At 38.4% G+C, this 27,149-nt stretch overlaps 5 protein-coding genes across 6 annotated transcripts; 4 read left to right on the forward strand and 1 right to left on the reverse strand.

Annotated features, from left to right (window-relative positions):
* The first annotated feature begins 1,857 nt into the window (after positions 1-1,857).
* LOC109186642 (clathrin heavy chain 2) lies at positions 1,858-12,734 on the forward strand. The gene is made up of 30 exons (XM_019336716.1): positions 1,858-2,181; positions 2,468-2,672; positions 3,417-3,505; positions 3,641-3,719; positions 3,795-3,922; positions 4,045-4,143; positions 4,227-4,335; positions 4,666-4,745; positions 4,832-5,059; positions 5,147-5,212; positions 5,451-5,567; positions 6,178-6,375; positions 6,580-6,696; positions 6,870-6,929; positions 7,221-7,307; positions 7,430-7,513; positions 7,608-7,742; positions 7,863-7,925; positions 8,007-8,111; positions 8,250-8,362; positions 8,448-8,700; positions 8,780-8,916; positions 8,996-9,274; positions 9,364-10,366; positions 10,478-10,963; positions 11,059-11,229; positions 11,319-11,504; positions 11,634-11,756; positions 11,958-12,068; positions 12,184-12,734. Exons 1-30 carry the CDS (start codon positions 2,137-2,139, stop codon positions 12,346-12,348), a joined length of 5,121 nt encoding a protein of 1,706 aa, XP_019192261.1. The 5' UTR covers positions 1,858-2,136; the 3' UTR covers positions 12,349-12,734.
* A 1,128-nt stretch (positions 12,735-13,862) lies between these two features.
* LOC109186911 lies at positions 13,863-16,207 on the forward strand. 2 transcript variants are annotated; one of them, XM_019337099.1, is made up of 2 exons: positions 13,863-13,982; positions 15,151-16,207. In XM_019337099.1, exons 1-2 carry the CDS (start codon positions 13,941-13,943, stop codon positions 15,823-15,825), a joined length of 717 nt encoding a protein of 238 aa, XP_019192644.1. In that variant the 5' UTR covers positions 13,863-13,940; the 3' UTR covers positions 15,826-16,207. The 2 variants fall into 2 exon arrangements, with proteins under 2 accessions (XP_019192644.1, XP_019192645.1); XM_019337100.1 differs by having other exon boundaries at positions 13,864-13,982; positions 15,157-16,207.
* A 3,009-nt stretch (positions 16,208-19,216) lies between these two features.
* LOC109186115 (transcription factor bHLH51-like) lies at positions 19,217-20,501 on the forward strand. Its single transcript, XM_019336024.1, has 2 exons — positions 19,217-19,680; positions 19,951-20,501. Exons 1-2 carry the CDS (start codon positions 19,417-19,419, stop codon positions 20,461-20,463), a joined length of 777 nt encoding a protein of 258 aa, XP_019191569.1. The 5' UTR covers positions 19,217-19,416; the 3' UTR covers positions 20,464-20,501.
* A 2,521-nt stretch (positions 20,502-23,022) lies between these two features.
* Positions 23,023-24,081, forward strand: LOC109186299 (transcription factor MYB44-like). Its single transcript, XM_019336222.1, has one exon. It carries the CDS (start codon positions 23,192-23,194, stop codon positions 23,957-23,959), a length of 768 nt encoding a protein of 255 aa, XP_019191767.1. The 5' UTR covers positions 23,023-23,191; the 3' UTR covers positions 23,960-24,081.
* Positions 24,082-25,291: 1,210 nt separating this feature from the next.
* LOC109186111 (omega-hydroxypalmitate O-feruloyl transferase) lies at positions 25,292-26,838 on the reverse strand. The gene has a single exon (XM_019336020.1). The coding sequence runs from the start codon at positions 26,694-26,696 to the stop codon at positions 25,377-25,379; it is 1,320 nt and encodes a 439-aa protein (XP_019191565.1). The 5' UTR covers positions 26,697-26,838; the 3' UTR covers positions 25,292-25,376.
* Positions 26,839-27,149: the final 311 nt, after the last annotated feature.

Raw genomic sequence — 27,149 nt, forward strand, 5'->3', positions numbered from 1 at the left:
ATTTATGACCATTAGAGCATCCCCATTGATGGTAAAAAGGATTTTTTTTTTTTTTTTAATAATAATCAGAGTTTTTATTATATGGAGGGAAAATGATATAGGAGAGAAGAGAGCGACATAAAACCAAGTTATAGTATGTGGCTTTTCTCTTAGTATTTTGGGGAAAAAATTAGTGCATGTTGCGCATCAGCGCTATGCGCTACCCAACAGTAGTACGTGCGTGCACCCGCGGGGAAGCATTGGTTGGTGGCCAACTCTTTTTCTTTTTCTTTTTCTACCCAGTAATAGTGCACGCGCCCCCTTGATCTCTTCCTTCAAAATGGTCCGACAAAACCCTAAAAATGTTCCAAACGAGTAATCTTTCTATTATCCCCATCGTAGCTACTAGCTAGTGCTTGGGGTAGCTTCTTTTCACATTAAGAAATGTCTTTCTCCTATCTTTTTCATCGAAGATTTTTCGTAGAATATAGTTGAGAAAGTACGCATAGGTATATATATGGAAAATACCTTTAGGAGAGTTGTTTTGAATAGGACCGATTCAGATTCATCATGTTATATTGAATGTGAATACACATTCATATTAGTTGAAAAAATGTATTGTTATTATTTAACTTTCTTAATTTCTTAATTGGGAGGTAACATGGCGTAGTTATATGTGCTTGTGATTGGCCCATTACTACTATACATCTATCATCACTAATTGGCAGGTAACATGGGCGTAGTTGAACTTCTACTATACAGCTATCACAAATTGGAATGATAATAATGAAAAAAAAGTATTTTTTAGTTATGCTTTTGTTCACATAGCACTGTAGTAATTTGCCTTATTCATATACAACACACTTGAACTTTTGAATGATTGAACTATTTCGTTCTTCAACCAATTACTCTCTAGCTTTAATTATTCGCAAATTTAAATCTGTGTTTTTATTATCAATTAGTTTATGGTAAAATTATACTAGATCTATAAACACTAACTTGATGAATTTAGGTATCTTGTAACTCATGTTAACATATTTGAGACATATACAAGTTTAATCGAAATTATAATTATAATATAGAATTAAGTTCCAGTGCATTTAAGTGTTTTTCATGCGGTTGTGCAGTTTTAACGTGCGTCAGTTTTGTATTTCAAGTGCGTGAGGGTTGTGCTTAATGTGAGTTGTTGTTGAAAACTTAAGTGAGTGAGTTTTGTGCTTAACGTGCGTGAGTTTTGTGCTTAATGTGAGTAGTTGTTGAAACTTAAAAGGTGTCTGAGTTTTGTGCTTAAGGTGTTTGCGGCTTGTGTGCTTGAGGCTTATGCTTAACATGCGTGAGTTTTGTGCTTAACGTGCGTGAATTTGTGTTCTGAAGATGTTTTATTTATGTGCTTAATGTGCGTGTGTTGTATATTTAAAATGCATCAGTTAATGTTTAATGTGCGTCCAACCGCACGGGAACTAAATTGAGTGAAACACAAAAGTCTGGGACGATATTAGGTCACCAAAGTCGTTTAGGACGAAATTGAGAAAAACCACTATAGTCGAAGACGATTTTGGGTATTAACTCATATAATTAATCAAATTCAACTTTAGATTTTCTTAAATGGACTAGTTCTAGAGCCCGCAAAGCCACGATATGTGAAAATACTTTGATAAGAGGCCCACTATAGCCCAACATCAGAACCAGAGGCCTAAGTTGAGTCCCAACAGTGCTAACAAAGCCCAATATAACATGTCTTTTTTTTTTTTTGAAGAGAAAATATAACATGTCTTTTCATCTTACGTTTAAGATATATAATATTTATTTCTTTGTTCATTTTCTCTCTTTTCATTTTCCAATTGAGAAGATTCCTTTTCAGTTATCATTCATCATGCATTATTATCATTAGTTGTACTCTATTAGAGAGAAGCCCAGAGCTTAGAATTGCATTTTACCCTCCCAACTCTCTTTACTCTTTAGATTTAGATCTCCCTCCTCTTTCTCTCTCTCTAAACAGAATAAAATTTTTTCTGCTTTTGGAGGGTTCGCCTGTGCTCCGAGATCGCTCGCGGATTCCATTAAACCGCTCTCATCACTCACATTCTCCTCGCGTTGGTTATCGGCTTTCCACTTGCTGTTGCTTTGCAGGTCCGGAGCTCCGATTCCGCTGCTGCCATGGCGGCCGCTAACGCTCCGATCACTATGCGGGAGACTCTCACGGTAACAAATTCTCTACTGTTTCATTTCTGCTTCGGCAGTTGTTGCTGTTGTTGCCTGGAATCGAATTCCGGATTTCTTTTTTCTCGGTTATAGTGTGGTATTAGCTGAATGTGATTTCCGTTGCGATGCCGCGTTGGTTGTTGTTTCTGGTTGGTTTACGATTGTGAGGCATGCGTTTGTTAGATCTGTGGTGTGTGGTTGGCGCTCAGATCTGTGACGTTGTGGATTGTATGGAGTAGGAGTTTGGAATTGATGTTTGTTTGTGTGTTGTGATTGTGTAATGCAGTTGTCGAGCATAGGAGTTAATCCGCAGTTCATCACGTTTACAAACGTCACTATGGAATCTGATAAGTTTATTTGCGTGAGGGAGACTGCGCCTCAGAATAGCGTGGTGATCGTTGATATGAACATGCCAATGCAGCCTCTGAGACGGCCTATTACTGCTGATTCTGCTCTTATGAATCCCAATTCCAGAATTTTGGCTTTGAAAGGTACCTGATCTTGGTTAAGAGCATTTTTAGCTCATTGGATTCTTTGCCTATACCGGTCAGTAGAACTGTGTTCAATTGAAAAAAAAAAAAAACTTGAGATGCTTGTTTATGATTTTAATTGTAGTTGATTTGTGTTAGTTGTTTAATTGTTTTTGCTTCTGATTCATTATCTAGTTGTGTTAGTAAAACTTAGATTTAGTGGGAAAAAAACTTGAGATGCTTGTTTATGATTTTAATTTTAGTTGATTTGTGTTAGTTTTAGTTGATTTTGCTTCTGAATCATCTTCTAGATATGTTAGAAAACTTAGATTTAGTGGAAAAGATCTCTTAACATGAGAAAAGACCAGGATGAGAGAACCGATTTGAGAGAAACATATGAGTTGTGGTGGCTTAATTGAGTGCTCATCGGAGGAGGAGATTTTTAAAAAGAGAGGAGAACTATATGCAAATCCATCAGTGCTACTGATTGAAATTGTTTTTTTTTTTTTTTTTTTTTTTTTTTTTTTTTTTTTTTTTTTTTTTTGAGGATTATTATGAGGGATTGAGGGAATTCATTTAGCATTTTGAAAAAGGGGTGGCCTAGATTGGTCACTTATGGAAGCTAGGTGGTTATGTTCAATATTTTCATATGTGTCTTCACTTACTTAAGGGGCCTTGTATTTTACTAAATTGGCACACATTTGATTAAGTCAGAATGCTTTTATAGTTTTTATTTGACAAAGCACTTCTTCCCCTTTTCTGAAGCCCAAGTTCCGGGAACCACTCAAGATCATTTACAAATATTCAATATCGAAGCAAAACAAAAAATCAAATCGCATCAGATGCCTGAACAGGTGCATATTTATTGCATTAATTAATTAATTAATTTGTTGTGTTCCTTAAACTGCATGGATTGTCAGCTACATTTCTCCATCCAATAAACCTATTATTTTTGTGAATATAAAGCATTCAGTACACTTTTTATATAGGTTGTTTTCTGGAAATGGATTACACCTAAGATGTTAGGCCTGGTCACGCTAACCTCTGTTTATCATTGGCCAATTGAAGGTATGATAGATTTATATCTCAATATATTGCCCTTTGCCTATCATGCTAAAATGACTAACTATGTGGCTTTATTAGGGGATTCTGAGCCAGTAAAGATGTTTGACAGAACAGCAAATTTGTCCAACAACCAAATAATCAATTATCGATGTGATCCTTCAGAGAAATGGTTGGTTTTGATTGGGATTGCTCCAGGATCACCAGAGGTCTGTAAACTTAAGAAATTTTAAACCACAACATGCAGTGAAATGTGATCTGTGGTTTTTATTTTATCTGCAACGGATGCACATTTTTTGTTAATAGTCCAATATTGTTTGTATGGACACAGAGACCTCAACTTGTCAAAGGAAACATGCAACTATTCTCAGTGGATCAGCAGCGCAGTCAAGCTCTTGAATCCCATGCTGCAGCATTTGCCTCATTTAGAGTGAGAAAAACACCTTGCTATATCTTTGAATTTTACGGAGTGCCCCCATATTTCTTGTTGACTGGTGGATATCATGTAATCAGGTTGCAGGAAATGACAAGGATTCTATTCTGATTGCTTTTGCAACAAAATCCTCAAATGCTGGTCAGATTACATCAAAATTGCATGTTATTGAGCTAGGAGCCCAACCAGGTGCTCTTCTGATAAAATCCAGCATCATAACTTCTAATCATGAGCTGAGGTTTTTTATTTTATTTTATTTTATTTTGGGGGGAAAGGGCGGGGGGGGGGGGGGGGTGAGGTTCTTCTGATTAACTTCCTACTCTCTTCTACATGCTCCAACCCCACCACATAAAAGGCCTAATCTTGAATGTGAGGTGTCACACTTATTTGGTGTGGACAACATTTGATGTTTTTATATCTATTAGGTGTTAATTCTTTCATATGCTTTATGTAGTGCTCCATACATTTTTGCTATTGTTTTATCCTTATGCTCGTTCTATGTATGGTACTGTTGAGCAGGAAAACCAGCCTTTACTAAGAAGCAGGCAGATCTTTTCTTTCCTCCTGATTTTGCTGATGATTTTCCAGTTGCAATGCAGGTAATCTTGGTTCTCCCTTTTACAGATGTTCTTGGCAGTATTTGTGGAATAATTTTACAGTAACATAATTGTTTTGTTTTTGGCAGATATCCCAGAAATACAGTTTAATTTATGTGATTACAAAGCTTGGACTTTTATTTGTTTATGACCTCGAAACTGCTACTGCAGTATACAGAAATAGGATCAGCCCAGACCCTATTTTTTTAACGGCTGAAGCTTCTTCAGTGGGGGGTTTCTATGCTATCAACAGGCGAGGCCAGGTGTTGCTTGCCACAGTAAATGAAGCAACACTTGTGCCCTTTGTTAGTGGTCAAGTAGGTGAATTCATTATTTGTATCTTCTTATTAGAAACATGAAGCAACTTTTACTGTAAGATTCATAAATTTCAATATATTTTGCAGTTGAATAATCTGGAGCTTGCTGTTAATCTTGCCAAGAGAGGAAACCTTCCTGGTGCTGAGAATTTGGTTAGTTGATGTTTGTCACATTGCACCCTTTCTGATTGAAGGTTATTTCGTCGTGTAGGAATTGCCTTCATTTCCTTAAATAGGTCTCATGCTTTTAGAAGTATGAGAACTTATCACTTAATTATTCAATGCTCTAAGTCCACTTTGTTGGGGGTTTTAGACTTTGAGATGCCAACCTGTGTCCTAAAAAGCAATGCTTTCCATGTGATCTTATATTTACATATCTAATATGAATCAGGTTGTCCAACGTTTCCAAGAGTTATTTGCTCAGGCCAAGTATAAAGAGGCGGCTGAACTTGCTGCAGAGTCTCCGCAAGGCATTCTCCGCACTTCTGATACTGTTGCCAAATTTCAGGTATTGGTTATTTTACAATTGCTAAGATTAACTTAAAAATGCAACCTAGTTTTTCGATCCAATTAAGTGCTAATTGCTCAGCAGTCCATGAGGTAGAGTAATACCTTTCCTGATAATTTTATTCAAAATGTCCTGGTCTGTCTGTCATATGCATCTCAACCACTACCATGTTGTCACTCTTTCAAATTGGCCATCCATGGATTTAGATTGAACATTTCTACAAGATCCTATTTGGTTTTCTTTCAATTTGTCCTGAACAGGCACAGCCCTTGCTTTATTTTTGATCAAATTCATTTATATATGGCCAGAATATCTTTCCATATGGCCTTTCTTTGTATTATCATAAATCCATGATCTCTGCCATTTTGGTGTGGTCACTCATTTTCAACATTTTTCTTTCACCAGACAAAATTTGCTGCAATCTAGCATACCCAATTTCATGGTTTTTGGACAGTTTGCCTTTCATCTTCTGTAGGAAATTTTTATTTAAATCTTGTGACATTATTATTTATATTACCATCCATTTATTTGTTGAGAAATAGGACCAACGTTATTGGCTATGTTAAAACACTTATAAATGATCTTTAATGTGACTTACTTTTTTTTGTAGAGTGTTCCTGTTCAAGCAGGGCAAACACCACCATTGCTTCAGTACTTTGGGACACTTTTAACTAGAGGAAAGCTCAATGCCTTTGAGTCGTTGGAACTTTCACGCCTTGTTGTGAACCAGAATAAGAAGAACCTCTTGGAGAACTGGTTGGCAGAGGATAAGCTGGAGTGCAGTGAGGAACTTGGGGATCTTGTGAAGGTTAATTTAAAAATATACCTTGCGTGATTCTCTCTTCATTTGAAGTCTATTTGTTTTGTGTTTTGGGATTTGCTAGTTAAAACCTTTTCCTGTAGACTGAAACTTTCTGACATTTCTTTGTTATTCTAATAGTAAAACCTTTGTAGACTGTGGATAATGATCTGGAGTTTCTTTGTGATTCTAATTGTAACTCCTTTCTTGTAGACTGTGGATAATGACCTGGCATTAAAAATATACATCAAAGCAAGAGCTACTCCAAAAGTTGTTGCAGCCTTTGCTGAACGCAGGGAGTTTGACAAGATTTTAATATACTCCAAGCAGGTTAGTGGCACCACTGTGGCCTCCATTTCCCGCTATTCCTCTCACTTGATCTATTAGTCTTTAAATTGTCAATGTAATCTAAATATTCTCACATCAAGTGATTTGGTGGATATTTTTTTTTTACCTCTGTATTAATCTGTAATAACATAAGATATATGATTTCTGCTTTGCAGGTTGGATATTCGCCTGACTATCTTTTCCTCCTGCAAACAATTCTCCGATCTGATCCTCAGGTAAGCCATTTGGTGCATTTTGGACACATGATATGCTTATCAGAGTCTGAATGTCTCTCTTAGTGTGAGTGCTGCTTATGAAAATTTTGATGTACTCTTTATCAATGAATCTTCTTGTGGGTTGTGTTTACCTGAAGTGTGTTTCTTCATCAATTAATAATGCTATCTTAACACAGTTGAGAACTTACCCTTTTTTTACTGAAGCAAATGGATAACATGGACTTACTATGTTTAGCTGTGTAGGGTTCATGTTGTTGATGCATATAGACATTTTGTGTCTGATATTTGCAGGGAGCTGTAAATTTTGCACTCATGATGTCCCAAATGGAGGGAGGCTGCCCTGTTGACTATAACACAATAACTGATCTATTTCTTCAGGTTAGTTCATAATTATTACTTCCTTTGGTTTACAAAATCATAGCTCTATTGCTCTGTTTGAAAAATTCTCTTATCCTCTGTGAGGTTGATTTTGTTTTTATTTTTATTTTTTTATAAATCAGAGGAACTTGATCCGTGAGGCTACAGCATTTTTACTGGATGTTCTGAAACCAAACCTTCCAGAGCATGGTTATCTGCAAACGAAGGTTGTTTCTTGTTTTACAATAATTGCTATGCAACATGTCTTGGCTTAGGCATATTGTTTTTAGCATCATGGTGACATAAAATCTCTCTGTTCAGGTCTTAGAGATTAATCTTGTTACTTTCCCAAATGTGGCTGATGCAATTTTAGCAAATGGAATGTTCAGTCATTATGATCGTCCTCGAATTGCTCAACTTTGTGAAAAAGCTGGTCTTTATGTCCGAGCCCTGCAGGTTTTATTCTTTGCATATTTTATTTTTCCCTTTTCAGTGTGATTGGCTAGCCAGGTTTTATTACCCTACCTTTTTTTTTTTTTTCCTGTTTAAATTTAAATCATGCGACTCTTTCTGCAGCACTACAGTGAACTCCCTGATATTAAACGTGTAATTGTGAATACTCATGCAATTGAGCCTCAGGTTGGCAAACTAAATATATTACATAAGCTTTCATGCTGTGGTGATTATTAGACTTTTATGCCATTTTATTTTGTTGGGCAGTCTTTGGTAGAATTTTTTGGAACACTTTCACGTGAGTGGGCATTGGAGTGCATGAAGGACCTTTTGCTGATTAATCTGAAAGGAAACCTTCAGATAATTGTTCAGGTATACACTGGTGTTCTATTATATGTTATTACAAATGGGTGTTATTGTATAATCTAGAAACTTGCAAACAAGTGGTATGAAAGAATAGAAACGAGATATATCCTCTTCAGAGTAGTAATTAGTTTGTTATATATGCAGGTTGCGAAAGAATACTGTGAGCAGTTGGGTCTTGATCCATGCATAAAGTTGTTTGAGCAATTCAGGTCATATGATGGATTGTACTTCTTCTTAGGATCATACTTGAGTTTAAGGTATGTGTTGGAAAGAGAGTTTTGCTACTGTATACTGCATTCATATGTAGTACTACTATTTACTTGTTTAATTATTGGCATGTAGTGAGGATCCAGAAATTCACTTCAAGTATATTGAGGCAGCCGCTAAGACTGGACAAATCAAGGAAGTTGAACGTGTAACAAGAGAGTCCAACTTCTATGACCCCGAAAAAACTAAGAACTTTTTGATGGAAGCCAAACTTCCTGATGCCCGACCTCTGATTAATGTATGTGACCGCTTTGGTTTTGTTCCAGACCTCACTCACTACCTATACACAAATAACATGCTCAGATATATTGAAGGTTACGTCCAGAAGGTACTTTTAAAACTCTTTTATGCTTTGATAATGTTTTCAAGTCATGTTCATCTTAAGTTGTGTTTTTGTCTATTGACAGGTTAATCCAGGAAATGCTCCTTTAGTTGTTGGGCAGCTTCTGGATGATGAGTGCCCTGAGGATTTCATTAAAGGATTGATCCTATCTGTCCGTTCTCTGCTTCCTGTTGAGCCCTTAGTTGAGGAATGTGAGAAAAGGTAGTGATGTATGCGTTGTCATCGTTCTTCTTTCTTGGCCTTTGTTTATATTCTTATCTTTTCTTCTCATGAATTTCAGGAACCGGCTTCGACTGCTTACTCAATTTTTGGAGCATCTTGTGAGTGAAGGAAGCCAAGATGTGCATGTTCACAATGCTCTGGGTAAAATCATAATTGACAGCAACAACAACCCAGAGCATTTCCTTACAACCAACCCGTATTATGATTCACGTGTTGTGGGTAAATATTGTGAGAAACGTGATCCAACCCTTGCTGTTGTTGCATACAGGAGAGGGCAATGTGATGATGAGCTTATCAATGTAACTAGCAAGAACTCTTTGTTCAAACTTCAGGCCAGGTTTGATTTTTATGTAGTTAAGTTACTAGTGCCATGACAATTGGATTCACAAGGACCTAGACATTCACAATTGCATTTTTCTGTTTTAGGTATGTAGTGGAAAGGATGGATGGTGATCTTTGGGATAAGGTTCTGAACCCTGAAAATGAATTCAGAAGACAGCTGATTGATCAAGTTGTATCTACTGCTCTGCCTGAAAGCAAGAGCCCAGAACAAGTGTCAGCAGCAGTTAAAGCTTTCATGACTGCTGATCTTCCACATGAATTAATTGAGCTTCTTGAAAAGATAGTACTCCAAAACTCTGCATTCAGTGGGAACTTTAATTTGCAGAATTTGTTGATCTTGACTGCCATTAAAGCAGATCCCTCTAGGGTTATGGACTATATCAATAGGCTTGATAATTTTGATGGACCTGCGGTTGGTGAAGTGGCTATTGAAGCCCAACTATATGAAGAAGCTTTTGCAATCTTCAAAAAGTTCAACTTGAATGTCCAGGCTGTCAATGTTCTTCTAGATAATGTTCGAGACATTAACCGGGCTGTGGAGTTTGCATTCCGTGTTGAAGAAGATGCAGTGTGGAGCCAGGTGGCCAAAGCTCAACTTAGAGAGGGATTAGTTAGTGATGCTATTGAGTCATTTATCCGTGCAGATGATGCCACCCACTTTTTGGAAGTTATCCGTGCTGCTCAGGATGCAGATGTTTACCATGACCTGGTTAAGTATCTGCTGATGGTCAGGCAGAAGACAAAGGAACCTAAGGTTGACAGTGAACTTATATTTGCATATGCCAAAATTGATCGTCTGGGTGAGATTGAAGAATTTATTCTCATGCCAAATGTTGCTAATCTGCCGAATGTTGGTGATCGTTTGTTTGAAGAAGGTTTATATGAAGCCGCAAAGATAATATTTGCATTTATTTCTAACTGGGGAAAATTGGCAAGCACACTTGTGAAGTTGAACCAATTTCAAGGTGCTGTTGATGCAGCTCGTAAGGCAAATAGTGCAAAAACATGGAAAGAAGTCTGCTTTGCTTGTGTTGATGCTGAGGAATTCCGTTTGGCTCAGATTTGTGGGCTTAACATTATTGTGCAGGTATTTGTGTGTGCACTAGTATTGTAGTGTTTTGTCTTGTTGGGATGAATATTTTTTGAACTCAGACATGTTACTTACTATTTCTTCATGATCTTTTTGCTGATTTAATAGGTGGATGATTTAGAAGAAGTGAGTGAATTCTATCAAAACAGGGGTTGTTTCAATGAATTAATCTCTCTTATGGAAAGTGGGCTAGGATTGGAGCGTGCACATATGGGTATCTTTACAGAGCTTGGGGTATTGTATGCCAGATACCGTCATGAGAAGCTTATGGAACATATTAAATTGTTCTCGACCCGTCTTAACATTCCTAAGCTTATACGAGCATGTGATGAGCAGCAGCACTGGAAGGAGCTTACGTATCTGTACATCCAATATGATGAATTTGATAATGCTGCAACTACTGTCATGAACCATTCCCCAGATGCTTGGGATCACATGCAGTTCAAAGATATTGTTGTCAAAGTTGCCAGTGTGGAGCTGTATTACAAGGCTGTCCACTTCTATTTGCAAGAACATCCTGATCTGATTAATGATCTTCTCCATGTCCTTGCACTAAAGGTGGACCACACACGGGTGGTGGACATCCTGAGAAAGGTAAAAGGCTTCCCCATTTGTTCACCTTCCTTGTTAGCTTTTACTCATTCAACAATTATTTAGTCTATATCTGATCTGTTGCTTTTTGTAATTAGGCTGGTCACTTGCGTCTGGTGAAGCCATATATGGTTGCTGTTCAGAGCAACAATGTTTCTGCTGTTAATGAGGCTCTTAATGAGATATATGTTGAAGAGGAAGACTATGATAGACTGCGTGAATCTATTGAATTTCATGACAACTTTGATCAAATTGGCCTTGCACAGAAGGTGAAACTTAATATAACTATGTTTTCTGTCTATATATCTATTTACCTGTTCATCATAGTAATGGCTATTCCTTTCTTCTCTACATTCAGATTGAGAAACATGAGCTTCTTGAGATGAGGCGTGTTGCTGCATATATTTACAAGAAGGCAGGACGGTGGAAGCAATCCATTGCTCTATCCAAGAAAGATAATCTATACAAAGATGCCATGGAGACTGCCTCGCAATCTGGTGACCGTGAACTTGCTGAGGAGTTGCTGGTTTATTTCATTGAACAGGTAACAACATAGTTTTTTTTTTTCCCTCTCTTCATTTAACATGTTAATAAAGTTTACTTTCTCGACAAAAGGGCACTAGACTTTGAATTGTTGGTGGATGTAAGTAATGTGTTTGCTATGCTTTTGCAGGGAAAGAAGGAATGCTTTGCCTCATGCCTCTTTGTTTGTTATGACTTGATTCGCCCAGATGTTGCTCTCGAGTTGGCCTGGATGAACAATATGATAGACTTTGCCTTCCCTTATCTGTTGCAGGTGACTCTCATTCTCTTGCTCGTTTATGAGGGCAATTGGGCATTAATCCATAGTTTGCAGATACCTTCTAGCCAAGGAGTGTAAATAAAAGTTTGACAGAAGAATAAAAGTGAACCTTTGGACTTGTATTTTATTTATGGCTTGTGGAACACTCCCATGCCATATATGTATAGTCTTTTCTCATGGTTCTATCTCTTGCAGTTCATCCGAGAGTATACTGGCAAAGTTGACGAACTAATCAAAGATAAAATTGATGCTCAAAATGAGGTAAAGGCTAAAGAGAATGAAGAAAAGGATGTTCTGAAGCAGCAGGTATTTATTTTGTTCACCACTATTCTTTTTAGCTTAGATGCAAACCCTCATAATAGCTATACCTTATTCCTTATTGTTTGATTGAAAACTTTCTAATGCATACCTATAATTGCAGAATATGTATGCCCAACTTCTACCTCTTGCTTTACCTGCTCCACCGATGCCAGGAATGGGAGGTCCAAGTGTTGGAGGAGGCTTTGGTGGACCACCACCTTCCATGGGTGGTATGGGAATGCCACCAATGCCTCCATTTGGTATGCCATCCATGGGTTCGTACTAACCTGCTGGGATTCCATTCCATATACAACTGTAAACAAAATTATGAGGATGAAGTTGGAACTGAATTCTATGGTCCCTTTTATTTTTCATTACGTTTTTTGTTTGTTTTTGTTTAATCCTTTCCAGGTTTTACTTTTTTGCATGTAGTCGATGGTTGATTGGATAAGTTGGAGGCTAGTTTTAAAATAATCATTGTCTTTTGTGCTATAGGGTGTTGATATATATATATCTTTGTAATATTCTTTTAGAAGAGTCATTTTTTGCAGTTAGGCGGCAAGCTGAGGATATTCTGTATTGCTCTCTGATTCTTGAGCCCCGACTTCGTCCTTTGTTAATTCAATGATTTTTTTCCTTTGTACATTGAGATATCCAAACATTCGTTGCACTTTTTCCCTCTGTAGCTTTGATCTCATTTACTGAATGGTATAGTGCCCCCTCTAGCATGCACTGAATTCATGTAGTAAGCAGTAATTTGTTTTTATTTATGAAATCTCAAGGGGAAAAAATCTAATGCTGTTCTCATAGTGTTTGCTCTACCTTCTCTTTATAAATGTTTCTTTTTAATTAAAGAAGTGTTTTTCTTTTTTCCAACCAAATTAGTACGTTTATAAGCAACTAATAGCTCCTTGATGACAAATAGTCAGTAAAATGTTTGTTACATATTTTGATAAATCGTATTGGTTGATGAAATAAAAGAAATAAAGTAAGAGTATATTTTTATTCTGTATAAGCCCCTAGTTGAAATGGCTGCTCTGCGCTATTAGATTTAAGAAGTGCAAATTTATAATTATTATAATTTGATTTAGATTTAGATTAGATTAGAAGGTTAATCAAGGGGAGTAAAGATGTTTTTCCAAAATTAGTACGGAGTAAATTTTTTTTCTTTTTCTTTTTGGGGTCAATGTCTATTGGATTGATGAATATCAACTCTGTATAAGTCCCTAGTTGAAATTGGCGCTGGGCGGCCTAATGTATCACCATAATTGGTGATTTATGCGGCCGACTAGGCCTTCTAGATACCGATTAGGTCGCCTAGTCGATCGATTGTTTGTTTATTTTTTTTAAATGAGTTATTTCACTTAAAATAACATCGTTTTGAACGAAATAATTTTAAATTGTGATGTTTTTTAAGTTAATATTTAATATTTTAGTATTAACTAATAAGGGTATAAAATAATTTATACTTCGTAATTATCAAGTCTTAAAAAATTTAAATAAATTTTTAAAAAATAAAAATTAAATAAAAAGATACATGGCCTAGGAACTTTTTTTAATTATAGTTTAAATATAATACAAACTCACCATCTCTCGTATAAAAATACAATCTTAGTGTCATTAGACTACACAAGAGTTCTTGGCAGCATAAGAATTTAATTGCGTTGTATTTTTACTGTGTCTGTTTGGTGTGATAACAAGCCTTGTTGAACGTAAAACGTAATGTCCTACGTAATCCAGCTAGTAGTAACTTGTATTATCTTGCCACGTGGTTCAAAAAAAAAAAAATCTATGCTGAATTTTTGGGATAATTTTGTCATCCTCTCGGCGCCATTCATTTCTCAAGAGCACAGAAAGTATCAGAAAGAGAGGTCGATCATGGCGATTTCGCTCAACTCTGTCGTGAGCTTGAATTCATCCGTATGTCTCTCCATCCTTTCCTCTTTGCCCCTATACTTTTTCCTGCACATTTTCTACTTTCCTTTTCTTAGAAGCCCAACCCGCTATTTATGCTTTTTAATTTCTTTTACTTATTTGATTTTCACTTAAGATGGAAATGGTGTTTGAAGAAATTAAACAAGTTTATAGTCAACCATGTGTGCTTCTCAATGTTGTTGCCTAAATTATCATTTCTCTACCAAAATAGTTCTAAGGCTGTGAAAATTATACGTTTCCCTACCACTAATGACTCGCTTGATTCAGAGTAGCTTTATTTTTTCATTAAATGAATGAATAAAAATGTTTGTATGCAAAGCTTTCATGCTGTTTTGGGATTGTCTGAAGTGAGCTTTCCCAATTCTAAACTTTCAATTCTTCCACTAGGTATATATAGTAATAGAAACTTAGCACTAAAATGGAGTACCCCTTTTGCCCACAAAGGCGAAATTTCCTCACCCCTCGGGCCCCATAGGATAGTGGAAAGGTAAATCACGGTGGCTCAGTGACCTATTAGGTGGTAGGACTGGTGTTGGTGCCCACAAGGAGCCTACAACGGGCTGCCAGGGCTTGATCTTGTGTCTTGTCCATCTACCATCCAAGAACCAACTGAGCTACCTGTTTTAATTTTAGGAGTAGCTAAACAAGCATGTAAAATTTGCATTTAATCTTGGCAGCTGCTGCCTGATTGAAGCTCATTTGATGTGCATTTCTTGATCCAGTAATCATATTCTTCTATATTTAGCTTTTCATCATATATTGCTGCCCTACTTCTCTTCAATATACAATAAATTCAGAAATTGTTACATACCTATAGTATAGAGTTGCAGCGTATGAACTTGTAAATACAAAACCGAGCATCAACTTAGTGGTTGTATACTGGATCTATATCCAATTATGCATCCTCATCAGTGAACAATCAATGCCTTTAGATGGAAACTTTTAGACCTCCACTGCAATTAGAAGTCCCGCATCGTATAAATAAATCATACACCTTCGTGTTATATAAACGATGAAGTACAATATGCTGCAAGGACAAATTTAGATGGTTATGTTTAGCAACTAGAGGCATGAATGAAGGCTTAAGAATATGATCAATCTCTGAAAGTAATGTTGCTATGTTTCTGACCGGTTGTTTTCTTGGCAATGAAAGCTGCAGGCAAACTACCAGCGTGCATCAAAGGGAATCTCTGTGCAGAAGGCTCTCCAGTTGGCTTGTCCCTCACAGAAGGTGTGGTTACGCAGGGATGTAAAGGAGACAAAGTGGAGTTTCAATCTCTTAGTTGCAAATACCGATCGTGTTGAGACTGAGAGCTTAAATTCCTCTGTGGAGAATCCTTCACCGTCTGAGTCTTCAAGAATCGAGACTGAAGATCAACCTAGTGCTCAAGCTGATTCAGCTCCGGAAGGATCTGATGGTTCCAATGGATTACTAACTTCCAAAAACTTGAAAGAGGATGCGTCTTCTGTAACTACAAAGCCAGCCTTGAAAAGGTCTCCATTGACAGCTAGAGAAAAACTTAGGGCGGCTCGTGTTCTTAGCCGTTACAATAATGAATCAAAAGCAGCCTCTAAACCAGATATGGGAAGCAAACTACTTGAGGTTTTACGTGAGTCTGAAAAGGGTAAAAAAGGCCTTCCAGAGGCACCTAATAATCTATTTGATGATAGCAAAAGAGGGCTTCCAAAACCGGGCTGGACTTTCGAGCTTCCAGTAGGATTTGACGTGTTTCTCATTGCATTTTCATTTGTATTTATCAGCACAGTAATGTTCGCCACAACATACATTGTGTGGAAAGTTGGTGCCATACATTTCAATGAGTATTAAGGGTGGTCTCACAGGTATCCTCTTTCCTTCTCCATTTTCTGGACAAGCAACCAAATTTTTGGTAGCAGAATTTAGGCACTATCAATGCTTTTCTTCCCATCGCCAACTTTTGTGTCTTTACGAAGAAGTACTTGAAGGAGCCCCGATTTTTAAGTCGGAAGAAGGCCTGGGTGGGGGTTTGGAGTAAGGAAGGGATGGAGATCGAGATAGGCAAGACATACATCAGTGTACAAAATGGATCCAAAACTTATTAGTCAAAATATTTTCATTTCTTGAATTCCTCTCTTTTCCTCTGTGTGATATGCATAACGGAGTATTTATCTTTTTAACTCCATTTTGAAGGAGTCGAATGTTTAGCAATACACTTGTTTGATTTTCAGCTCAATGTTTAGCAATAACTTTTTGCACATCTACATAAACAAGTGTATGCCAAGTTGGTAACGACAAAGTTACAAATTTGGTTCCCAGCGGGGGCAGCCTATTGGCCTTCTTGGTTTGAGCCGGCCAGCTATGGGCAACCTAGGCTGGTTTACCTCATCCTTTAATTTGCCAGTTAGGGTCACAAGGCGGAGTTTACTCAATGCACACCCTCATATATCTCTATGATATGTTTCCCGGAAATTTTCTGCTTTGATGTGATTGTTTTTAATTTTTCAATGAATTTCATGTACTTTCATACCTAAATGACTTTAATTTGATCAGTGGTGGGGTGGATATCTTGATGCAATCTGTGTGATGGTGAAGAATACAATCTGGCTTATTAAATTACAAGATTGAATAGATTTGCATAGATTCACATGTTTATGTCTCTTTAGGGCAGCCATATATCTCCAGCCATGTATCTTCCACAATGTTTTGGCATGTTGTTAACATGGTTGATAAGTTGAGCCGAAATCCCAGAGCATCTACAGGCAAGTTGTGCCATTTTTCACTGCTTTTTCTTGTGTGACATATCCCCCCCTTCTTGTACAGGAATCTTTTGCTTTTATCCATATCTGCTTTACCCCCTTTTTTGTGTGATATATATCCTCCTCATGTACGAATATATATCTCTCTCTCTCTTGCTTCTATCCACATTTTGTTCATGACACCGACGATCTTGTACAGCTTTTGGATTATCCAAAACGTACTGATTATATGTGCATGGGGCCTGAGGAATCCAAAGAAATGAAACACTAACCTATCAGCTTGGGTTGGAACAATTGGTGAGTAGACTACTAATACAATTGTAAAGTCGGGAGATTGACTTTTACATGTGTGTGTAAGTGTAAGGTTGGATGATTGACTTTTGTATGCGTGTTTGTCAATGCAACTACAAGGTTAGAAGATTGACTTTTGTTTGTCTGTGTCCGTGTCGGTTAATGCAATTGCAAGAATTGCAAGGTCAGTTGGTCGGTTTTGTGTGGGTGTTTGGTCGGAAGGTTGATTTTTGTATGTTTGTGTTTGCTAATACAACTGCAAGGTTGGTTTTCTGTGTGTTTGTTATTACAACTACAAGGTTACGTTGGAGGGTTGATTTTTTTATGTTTGTGTAATTGCGCATGCGAATACAACTATAGGGTGTTTGCGTTTGCTAATGCAACTGCAAGGTTGATTTTTTTATGTTTGTGTAATTGCGCATGCGAATACAACTATAGGGTGCGTTTGCTAATGCAACTGCAAGGTCGGATGATTGATGATTGATTTTTATTTGTGTTTGTTAATGCTACTGACTCTATTACATTGTAGTATCTGTGCACACAGACTCAACAACGACATACTTTTTCAACCTAATGAAGCACACAGAGTTAGAGTCAACAACGCCTCCACTGAGGCTCGATTTCATGACCTCCCACATGGGAGAGGTTACTACATGTCATCTGAGCACAAGGTGCTTGGAGTATATTTTTGTCATTTAATGTAACTGTAATGTTTTTTTTTTTTTGTATATGTGCATTATGTTAAAGAGTTATGAGTCAAATTTTCGTCAAGCAAGAGAAGATTGAAGACATAACAAAATTTATAGATTATCTATTAAGAAATTAAAGAAAGATTCCCGGGAATGAGAATCGAATAAGTTAAATTTTGTTGAAAGAATGGGTAATAATAAGAAGGGTGAGGGGGGAAGGAGAAGAACCACACATTTGGTGGTAGATCAGTGGTCGTGTCAATCTTTTAAATCCTCTTTATGGTGGAAGTTACAGCAATATATGAGAGTGATTGGGGCAGGCCCTACAACATGGACTTATGGGTGATTGTAATTGAACATCTTTTGTTTTGTTGTGCAGGACAATCTCAATCATCACTATGCTTTGTTTGTGTAACTAAACATATCAAAGATCAATATAGCGAAATGATTGAGGCTCCAAAATGAATCAATTGGGGGGAGCAGCAACATCTCTAGGATAGGAACAACAGATTTAGGGATGTGCCCTCAACCTACCAAAAAGAAAAGATAAACCCTTTTTTTCTTAATCGAATATGATGAAAATCAAGGAATGGACGTGTTAAATATCTAGACGTGGGATTTTAGAGTAATCTAGATTCGTCCACATGGACAGCTTAGTCAGTTCTTGGGCCCTGTGATGGTGGAAGTTTCACTTGACAATTAAACGCTAACGTTGCAGCTTTGGACGAGCTGGTATTTCACGGCGTTACCGACGACGATGCCGCCGGGTCTCGGAGTGTTTCCCAACGGAAAATAGGCCGGACAAGTGACGTGGATATGGTAGCGGCTAGTGACGAGGGTCTAGACTTTTCACTTAACGCGTCCGTCGAGGCGGAAGATGAGCCAACGAATGTGGTGGACTCATTTTGGATACCAAACACGGATTCTCCCATATAATGAACTGATGGGTTACTGTAATTTACTTCTCCATTATCATGTTGGACCAAGGTGTGGGGTCCCGGAGAGATGAAATTTTGCCTTGGTGGGCGAGAGTATCAAGATTCCGTTCATTTGATCTTCCAAGAGTTTGACTCTTATTTGGAGACATAAAGGGTCTTTAACTTGTCGGTCGCCTACAAGAGTCAATCTTCCAAACTTGTTAGTTAGCGGTCTTACAGTCGATTTTAAGACTGCATACTCTTATTCGGAGAATAATGAATGCTCTATAACATGTCACACGGAGCTCACGTTCCAACTTAGTGTTGCATTATCTGTTCTAGATCAGAGCAGCTTCTAAGATTACATTAGCAGTCCGTCTACCAACTGTAAATTCGCAAGTATTTTTAACAAAATGAAAAACCAAACACTAGAGCAGTAAAATTGTGGGTGTAGGGCAGCGCAGTATAAATGCTGGGTCCATTCTTACATGCTTTCTCACTTAACTCTCCACTGTCCTGTTCGGTAAAAAAATGATAAAACATGTCAAGTCGAGGTGACAGTATGATAAGGCCAAGAATGATTTTCCTTTGACCATTTTAAAAGCTTCATAGATCTGAAACCAATCATCTTCTCCCCTACTTCATCACGCCTTCGCTAAACAAAATATATATATATATATATATATATATATATATACACTCAGCAGCCATTGATCGCAGACATTTAATGGGGTTTGTGGGGGGAAAAGGAGGAAAGGGGAAATTTTTTGATCGGAAATTCAAGAAATGGAGAATTCCTTCAGCGGTGAGTGGCCGGAAAAGGGCCACGGCGGCGGGAGTGCGTCGTTCCCGTGGTCGTTTCCCAGTGATTACTCATCTGCCGCCGCCGCCGCCGCCTTCCTGTCGTGGCCGGCGCAGCCGTTTGAGGAGGCCGCCGACGACCGGGCTTTGAGCGCCTCCAAGAGCCACAGCGAGGCCGAGAAACGCCGCCGCGACAGAATCAATGCGCAGCTCGCCACTCTCAGGAAACTGATTCCCAAGTCGGAAAAGGTGACATCTTTAATCTATTCTCTCTCTCTCTCTTACATCGTTAAACCTTATTTTCATCGAAATTATATTATATTCTTCGCTTTCCCCGACAGATTCTAGTACAGTCTGCGGCGGTTTTCCGCCCTTCTCTTTTTGAGTTTAAATAAATCTGGCATCTATCTGCCCAGAAATTGTGTCAGAACAACGCTTTAATTAGCCTTTCCCACTGTACCAACTCCAAATGATTACATATATAATTAATTCAAAATCGAATTACAATCTTTATTGAAGATGGACAAGGCGGCTTTGTTATCAAGCGTAGTAGATCACGTGAAAGACCTGAAGAGAAAAGCGACGGAAATCACGGAAGCTCTCGTCGACGTTCCGACCGACACCGACGAAGTGACCATCGACGACCAACATTCCACGACCGCCGGCGCCGCCATTAACGACGACCAAGCTTCAACCTCGTCGTCGCCATACCTCAAGGCTTCGGTCTGCTGCGACGACCGGCCGGAGCTTTTCGCGGAGATAAACCGGGCCCTGAAAGATCTCCGGCTGACGACGGTGCAGGCGGATGTGACGAGTTTGGGCGGCAGGGTTAAGAGCGTGTTCGTGCTGCAGCTTTGCTCCGACGACATGGACGCCGCCGGCGAAACCTCGAATGATCACATGATGATGAATTCTGTGAAACACTCCCTTAAGGTTGCCTTGTGTAAGATTGCCATTCCGGCTTCTACTACCAGTTATCGTATTAAAAGCAAGAGGCAAAGGTTTTTCCTGCCTGCACATTATCATCATTAACATCACTATTTTATATTATATTCTCAATTATTACATTATATTATATATATATATATATATAATTATATACTTCATTAAGTTTGATTTCAGTAGCCCTGCAGACTGATTTTCTTTTTCTATATATTTTTTCAAATTTTATTTCACTATTCCAAGTATAAGTTTAGACTTTGGCCCTTATGGGTAAATGGCTGTTAGCTGATTGGGTTAATTAGAGAGTATAATTAGTTGATAACATTAGTTGTTGTAGAAAAGTATTTGGTAAATTAGTTGTTAGATGATAACTGTTTGATATAATTTTTTTTCTAAAAAAGTTAATTGAAAAAGTTGTTTGGAGTAACTTTTTGAATTTTAGCATTTTGGAGTTCTTTATCTATATTTAGTGCACTATTTCTGTGACTCAACGGCCATTAGGTGAAAGGATTAGTGTCTGGTAAGGATCGGAGTTCACCACATTGAATTAAACTCAATAGTGTAGCGCTATCAAGATTATCCGGATTGGATCTTATGTCATTGTCCAAAATCTACTATTCAAGAACTAATTGAGTACGTTGTCTCTGTGAATGACATCCAGTATTCTTACTGGACTAATTTGGATTCATGTTAGGCATTGGCTTAGAGGACTAAGTCCAACATTCCGCTATTGAAACATTGCGTTAATTGCTACGCAAGTAATATAAAATAAAATTAAGTGCTACTAATTATATCTTTAAATCGTGATATATAATTCAGTCCAAATTTTGTTCCATGTTTACTCGGAAACAAATTGTTGAACTTTTGATCTATTAACTTAAAAATTTTAGGTTAGAAGACGGAACATAGCACATTCTTTGATTTTATGAAATTTGGATAATTGGTTTCAAAAAAAAAAAAAAGAAATTTGTATAAGTTGACTGATAAATAGTGCACAACATCATTTCAATATAGTTTCATGGAATTTTGTCAAGTCTTATCGAGTCGAATTGGTGATGTCACTTGTCCAAACTAATCAAAGAAGTAATAATTTATCGAGCATAATCTGTTCAGATGACACCTTGTAGCTCTTTCTAAGAGAAAGTCATAAAATTAAACTTCGGTGGTGGGGCATTGACTATTTGAATTGCAATAGATAAAAAAAAAATATAAAACATATACTGCCATTGGTTTATCAGCGGTTTGGAGCAACGATTGCTCCAAACCACTGAAAACTGAAATGATGCATTATGCAGCATTTCAGTTTGGAGTTTTGAAAAAAGAATGATCTTTTTTTTTCAAAAACGCCCCTGTATTATTAAAAAAAAAATGTAACGAAAGACATTAAAGACTCCTTAAATGAAGGAGACTTCTAGGCTTTCAATGCCAGTAATAGTACCTTGTAATAGAGTAAATAGTACTAAAAAAAGTAATAATTTATCGGGGATAGGACCGTGCTATGCACAACTATATAATGAATGTGAGTCCCACTTGGGCCTTGACAATTGGCATGACGGGAGCTATATTTTTTTTATTTTTTTTTTTAAGGGAGGCCGGGAGCTAAATTGAAATTTGACAAATAAAACTATATTTGTTAATTAATATTACAATTGCAATATATTTATATTAGAGTTATTATACCCGCCTTATATATATATTTTTTAGTACTACTGACTCTGTTACACTGGTGTTCAAACCTGTAACATCCCATTTAGGTGAGCTGCCGCTCGACCACGAGGTCTTTGGCCGCCCTATATTACTCAGAATTAGAATACACTATTATTCATTGTCTTTACCATCTATATCTATAAATCCGTAATACCTAATATCTGTTCAGAGCTACTTTCTCAACCTACTAAAACACAAATAGTTAATACCGCTTCCATTGAGATTCATACCCATGGGAGAGTCACTTCATGCCACTAGACCACAATGTCATTGGCCCATCAATTTATTTATTTATTGTTTCAAGTATATATATATATATATATATATATATATATATATATATATATATATATATATATATATATATATATATATATAATAATAATAATAAAATTTTGGAAAGAATAGTTAGGAAGCACACGAAAGTTACTAAGTTGTATAGTTTGGGAAGTCGCAATCTGAACCGTTTGGCATAACGCCTCTCGCATTTTCTAGCAAAAGCCGTTACTCATCCATTTCCTCCATCAGTTACCAACCCCCCACAACCTCCTACCACTTTCATTAATATTTTACATTAAACAACATTTTCATGCTTCTTAATTACCTCTCTTAATTAATTACACTTTTTTTTATTATATATAAATTAAATATAATTCTAATAATAATTTAATGCAAAATATTCAAGAGTATTGTCTTAAATGCAAGTATAATAATATTAAATGAGCAAATTAGGGGAGATATAATTTTTCCAAAAATACATATAATATTGTCAAACCAAGATTCAAAATTTTAAAAAGTAATATTGGTTAAAAAAAGAAAAAAAGAAAAGAGAAATATTAGTTCATACGGTACTAACAAGCAACAACCAATCTAACTAACAAGTAACAACCAAGAAAAAAAAAATTAATTTAATTTAATTTGTTTCGTCAATAAGCGAGCAGTTTACGGTTCATGCCAACAACTCCTCTTTCCTGACGGTTATGCATCTCTCCCCTAACCTTCTAAACCCTAACATTATATCTCTAATCTCTCTGTATATAATATCTATATCTATCTATATATACACACATATAAACATTATCAGAGAGTGAAACAAATTAAAGCTAGAAAGATGGAGGACGGCGGCGGAGGAGGAGGAGGAGGGAGAGTGAAAGGTTCATGGACGCCGGAAGAAGATGCGACTCTGGTGAAGCTAGTGGAGCAGCACGGGCCGCGGAACTGGTCGCTAATTAGCACCGGTATACCAGGGAGGTCGGGGAAGTCGTGCCGGTTGCGGTGGTGCAACCAGCTAAGTCCTGCGGTGCAGCACCGCCCGTTCTCGCCGGAGGAGGATGCCGTTATTCTCCGCGCGCATGCCGTGCACGGCAACAGATGGGCGGCGATCGCGCGCCTTTTGCCAGGGAGGACGGACAATGCGATAAAAAACCACTGGAACTCCACTCTCCGGCGGCGGAAGCGGAGTGCGGAGGACGCCGCCGCGGCGGCGCCGGCGGTGGATAAACGGGCTTGCTTGGATGAATCCTCGGCCGAGTCGAAATCGGAGGAGCAGAGTAAAATCGGCGGTGCGGAGGATGTGTTGCGACTTGACGGACCGGAGACTTTGCTGTCATTGTTCCCGCCGGGCGGAAAAGCGGTGGCGGATCCACCCGTCGGAGAAAACTCAGCGGCGGAGGAGGGGGAAGAGCCACCGCCAAGTAGCGTATCTGAAGACGGAAAGGAAGGAAGATCAAAGGTGGAGATTGAGATTAAAGACAAGTGTTTATTGATTATGCATCGTATGATCGCGCACGAGGTTCGTAGTTACATTGACAAATTACGGGCCGGTGGTGGGCTTGGGCCTGATTTCGAGTCCAATGTTCAACAACGACCCAAAACCTAAATACTTCTAAGCCCATTTGTGCTTTCCTATAATGTATACTTTCTGTTGGGCAAAGTCCTTTTGCGCAGTATTCCAAGGTGTTGTGTGAATTACGAAACTCTTGCTCCATTGTTTAGTCTTTCAACCATATACTTTTTTAAATAAAAATATGATAAAAATTTAAAATGAAACAAAAACAACTATGATAGAAAGTAGGGATGGCAACTATGATACTCCCCGTCCCAGTCCCCGAAACTTCGTCGGAAAATTTTAAAAAATTTTCGTTCCCGTCTCCGATCCTAGAAATTTTTTCCGGTCCCAAAATTTTTTTTTCCCGTCCTCAACCCCTGAAATTTTTCCCGTCCCCGTTCCAGAAACTTTTTCCCGTCCTCGTTCCAGGAATTTTTTCCCGTCCCGTCCCCGATACCTGAAATTTTTTCCTTAGCAACTATTATATACAGTCTCAAAAGGATATTGCTTTGAGATTATGTGTGTGTTAACATTTTATTTTTCATAACACGAATGAAGAGAGCTTTAGTGGGGTCCAATGCCCTCACACTATGGATCCGCACCTACTATGCACTAAGGGTCCGCCAATTTTAAGTTTTTGGCAAGAATTAATCTAACACATTTTATTTATAACAATAATAACTCTTAATAATTCCAACTATGTTAGTTTGGTAATCACAAATTTAATAGTATTAAAATAAGAAAATTATTAGGAAAATTCCTTATGCATTACAACCCATTACACTTTCATCAGTTTGACCAAAGACTGTCCTCTTCGTCAACACCAAGAACCTGCCATGGCAGGCCCAATAATTAATTGCATAAAAGTTATACTCCAAAAAGCCCAGACAAATTATTGCTTACCTATATTTAATAATGTAGAAGCCTGTCACAATGGACCAAACCCTTTTGGACTTGTAATTTAAACTAAATTAGTTAGACTATTACCTTGATAATAATAAGATTGAAGTTTAATTTCTGATAAAAGTAACATATTGACTTTTTTTATTTGAGTCTGTCAGTTATGGACAATTGTTACAAGGCAAAATTTACTCTCTGCACATCTTCAAACTGTGACTACGGAGAAAAAGATTTGTAGTAATAAAATGATAAATTTAATTGTCACAAACTTTTTAACGAGACACTAATGTCAAAGAACTTGTCACATAGATTAGTGTTTCTCTTATCTCCGATCATTCAATGATAAGAGAATATTGTGATGACTGATGAGATGTAGAGATCGAAAATACTGTTGACTGGATTATATATATATATATATATATATATATATATATATATATATATATATATATATATATAGAGAGAGAGAGAGAGAGAAGTAAATTAATAAAAAACAAAATTACTCAAAGTCAAACAGCTTTTTTTTTTTAATTTTAATTTAAAAAAGTGCAGAATGATGACGTCATTCTCAGGTGCAGGTATTCCTCAGAAGGTACAAGTATTGGTCAACGGCGCTGGCGGGGACTGCGACGTTGACTTTAACAGCGTCCTTCGAATCGTAGACCGGTAACAATATACAGTACCGATCGCAGATTACGGGCCCCACCTCGACCGGCCGGCCCATCCCGAAGTCAACCCTCTCGAGCCCTAGCCTTGACCATTGCGACATTATCAACACGCCCACTGAGTCCGGACACGCCCGAGTCGAACTCACTGATTCCACCACTTCTCTCACGTACTCCTCGTCCACTCGCTCTTTTGCCCTCTTTACTAACTCGGTGGCGTAGCTGAGTCCCTTTTCTGATAGGTCTTTCACGGTGGCCAGAGCGCAGCCGAGGACGAAGGCATTGCCGTAGTAGCCGCCGGGTAAACTCGGTTTGACTCGGTGCCGGACGTTGACGCTGAACAGGAGTTTTAGTATTTGGGTTTGGGGGAGATTAAGGGATCTCGCCCAGCTTCTCCATACGTGAGCGGAGAGGACTTCGAACGACGTGCATGGCGGCTCCGGGAGTTTTCCGGCGAGTTGGACGAGTTTCTTCAACTCGTTCAGCTTTTTCCGGTCGAATGTGACGGAGGTTGGCGTCAGCCTCTCCTGCGTAAACCGGGAGAGGAAGTTGCTGACGTCAGGAACTCGGTTGAACTCGGGGTGACTCGCTGAGTTAGTGCGGCGCGGCCGGAAATTCGCCGGGTTAAAAATATGGCGGTCCCAGACCGGTTTCTGTTTGAGCTCGGTGGCGGGTCGCCGCTTCCCGGCCGCTAACTCGGCGAAGAAGTTGAGAAACTCGGCGCTGCCGATTCCGTCGCAGAGACAATGGTTGAACCCGACGGCCAACGTGGCAGCATTACCCGACAGCCACGTCAGCTGGACGACCAACGGTGGGGCCCCTTTGAGCACATCCACCACGTACAACGACAGCAGCATCCGCCACTGCGCGCCGCACCGCGGCGCCCGTTCAAACTCCGCCGCCGTGAGCTCCGACACCGCCTCAATAAAAACCGCCCCCTGGCCGCGGCACACCACCTCCAGACCGGACCCGTCCGGCCGCGCCCTGACTCTTCCGGCGAGCGGATAGTACGGAACCAAGGCACGCCCCAGCGCGTCCTTCACTCTGGCCGCCGTCGCCGCCCTATCCACGGCGGCGCTGGCCGTCTTGTACACCAACAAGTACTCTATAGTAAACCGCAGAAAAGGCTGAGAATCCAAGGCAGTGAGGGGAAGAACCTGAACCGGCGTCGGCTCCGACGGGCTCACCAAAACAGCTTCTTTTACATGTATGGAGGTCGCCATTTTTGCATAAGAAGAATATTGGAATAGCCTTGGCTACGCATATATATACACCATATATAATATATGTGTGTGTAGGGGCCGCGTGGGTGTGGGGGGTGGGTGCGTGCAGTGGGGTATTGAGTTTAAAGGAGAGAATTATTGCATGTAATATGTATAGCTATACATTCATTTATATAGAAGAAGAGAGGTCCCTATACCTATACTATATGTGTCAATGTCAAATTCTTTGTATATATAATCACATGATACAATGGTACCCAAAATTTTAAAATAAAAAATAAGTCACATAGTAGACCAAATTACTTCATTATTAAAAAAAAAAAATTATTATTTACACCGACTTTTATAAAAAACCTAATCGATGGGCTATACCTAGATAAACCTACGTATGGCGGCCTAGACAGATATATCTCGTTGATTGAAGAAGGTCGAGGTCAAGTCCAAGTGGCATGG

Source organism: Ipomoea nil, unplaced genomic scaffold, assembly GCF_001879475.1.
Source record: "Ipomoea nil cultivar Tokyo-kokei standard unplaced genomic scaffold, Asagao_1.1 scaffold1407, whole genome shotgun sequence".
NCBI lineage: Eukaryota > Viridiplantae > Streptophyta > Magnoliopsida > Solanales > Convolvulaceae > Ipomoea > Ipomoea nil.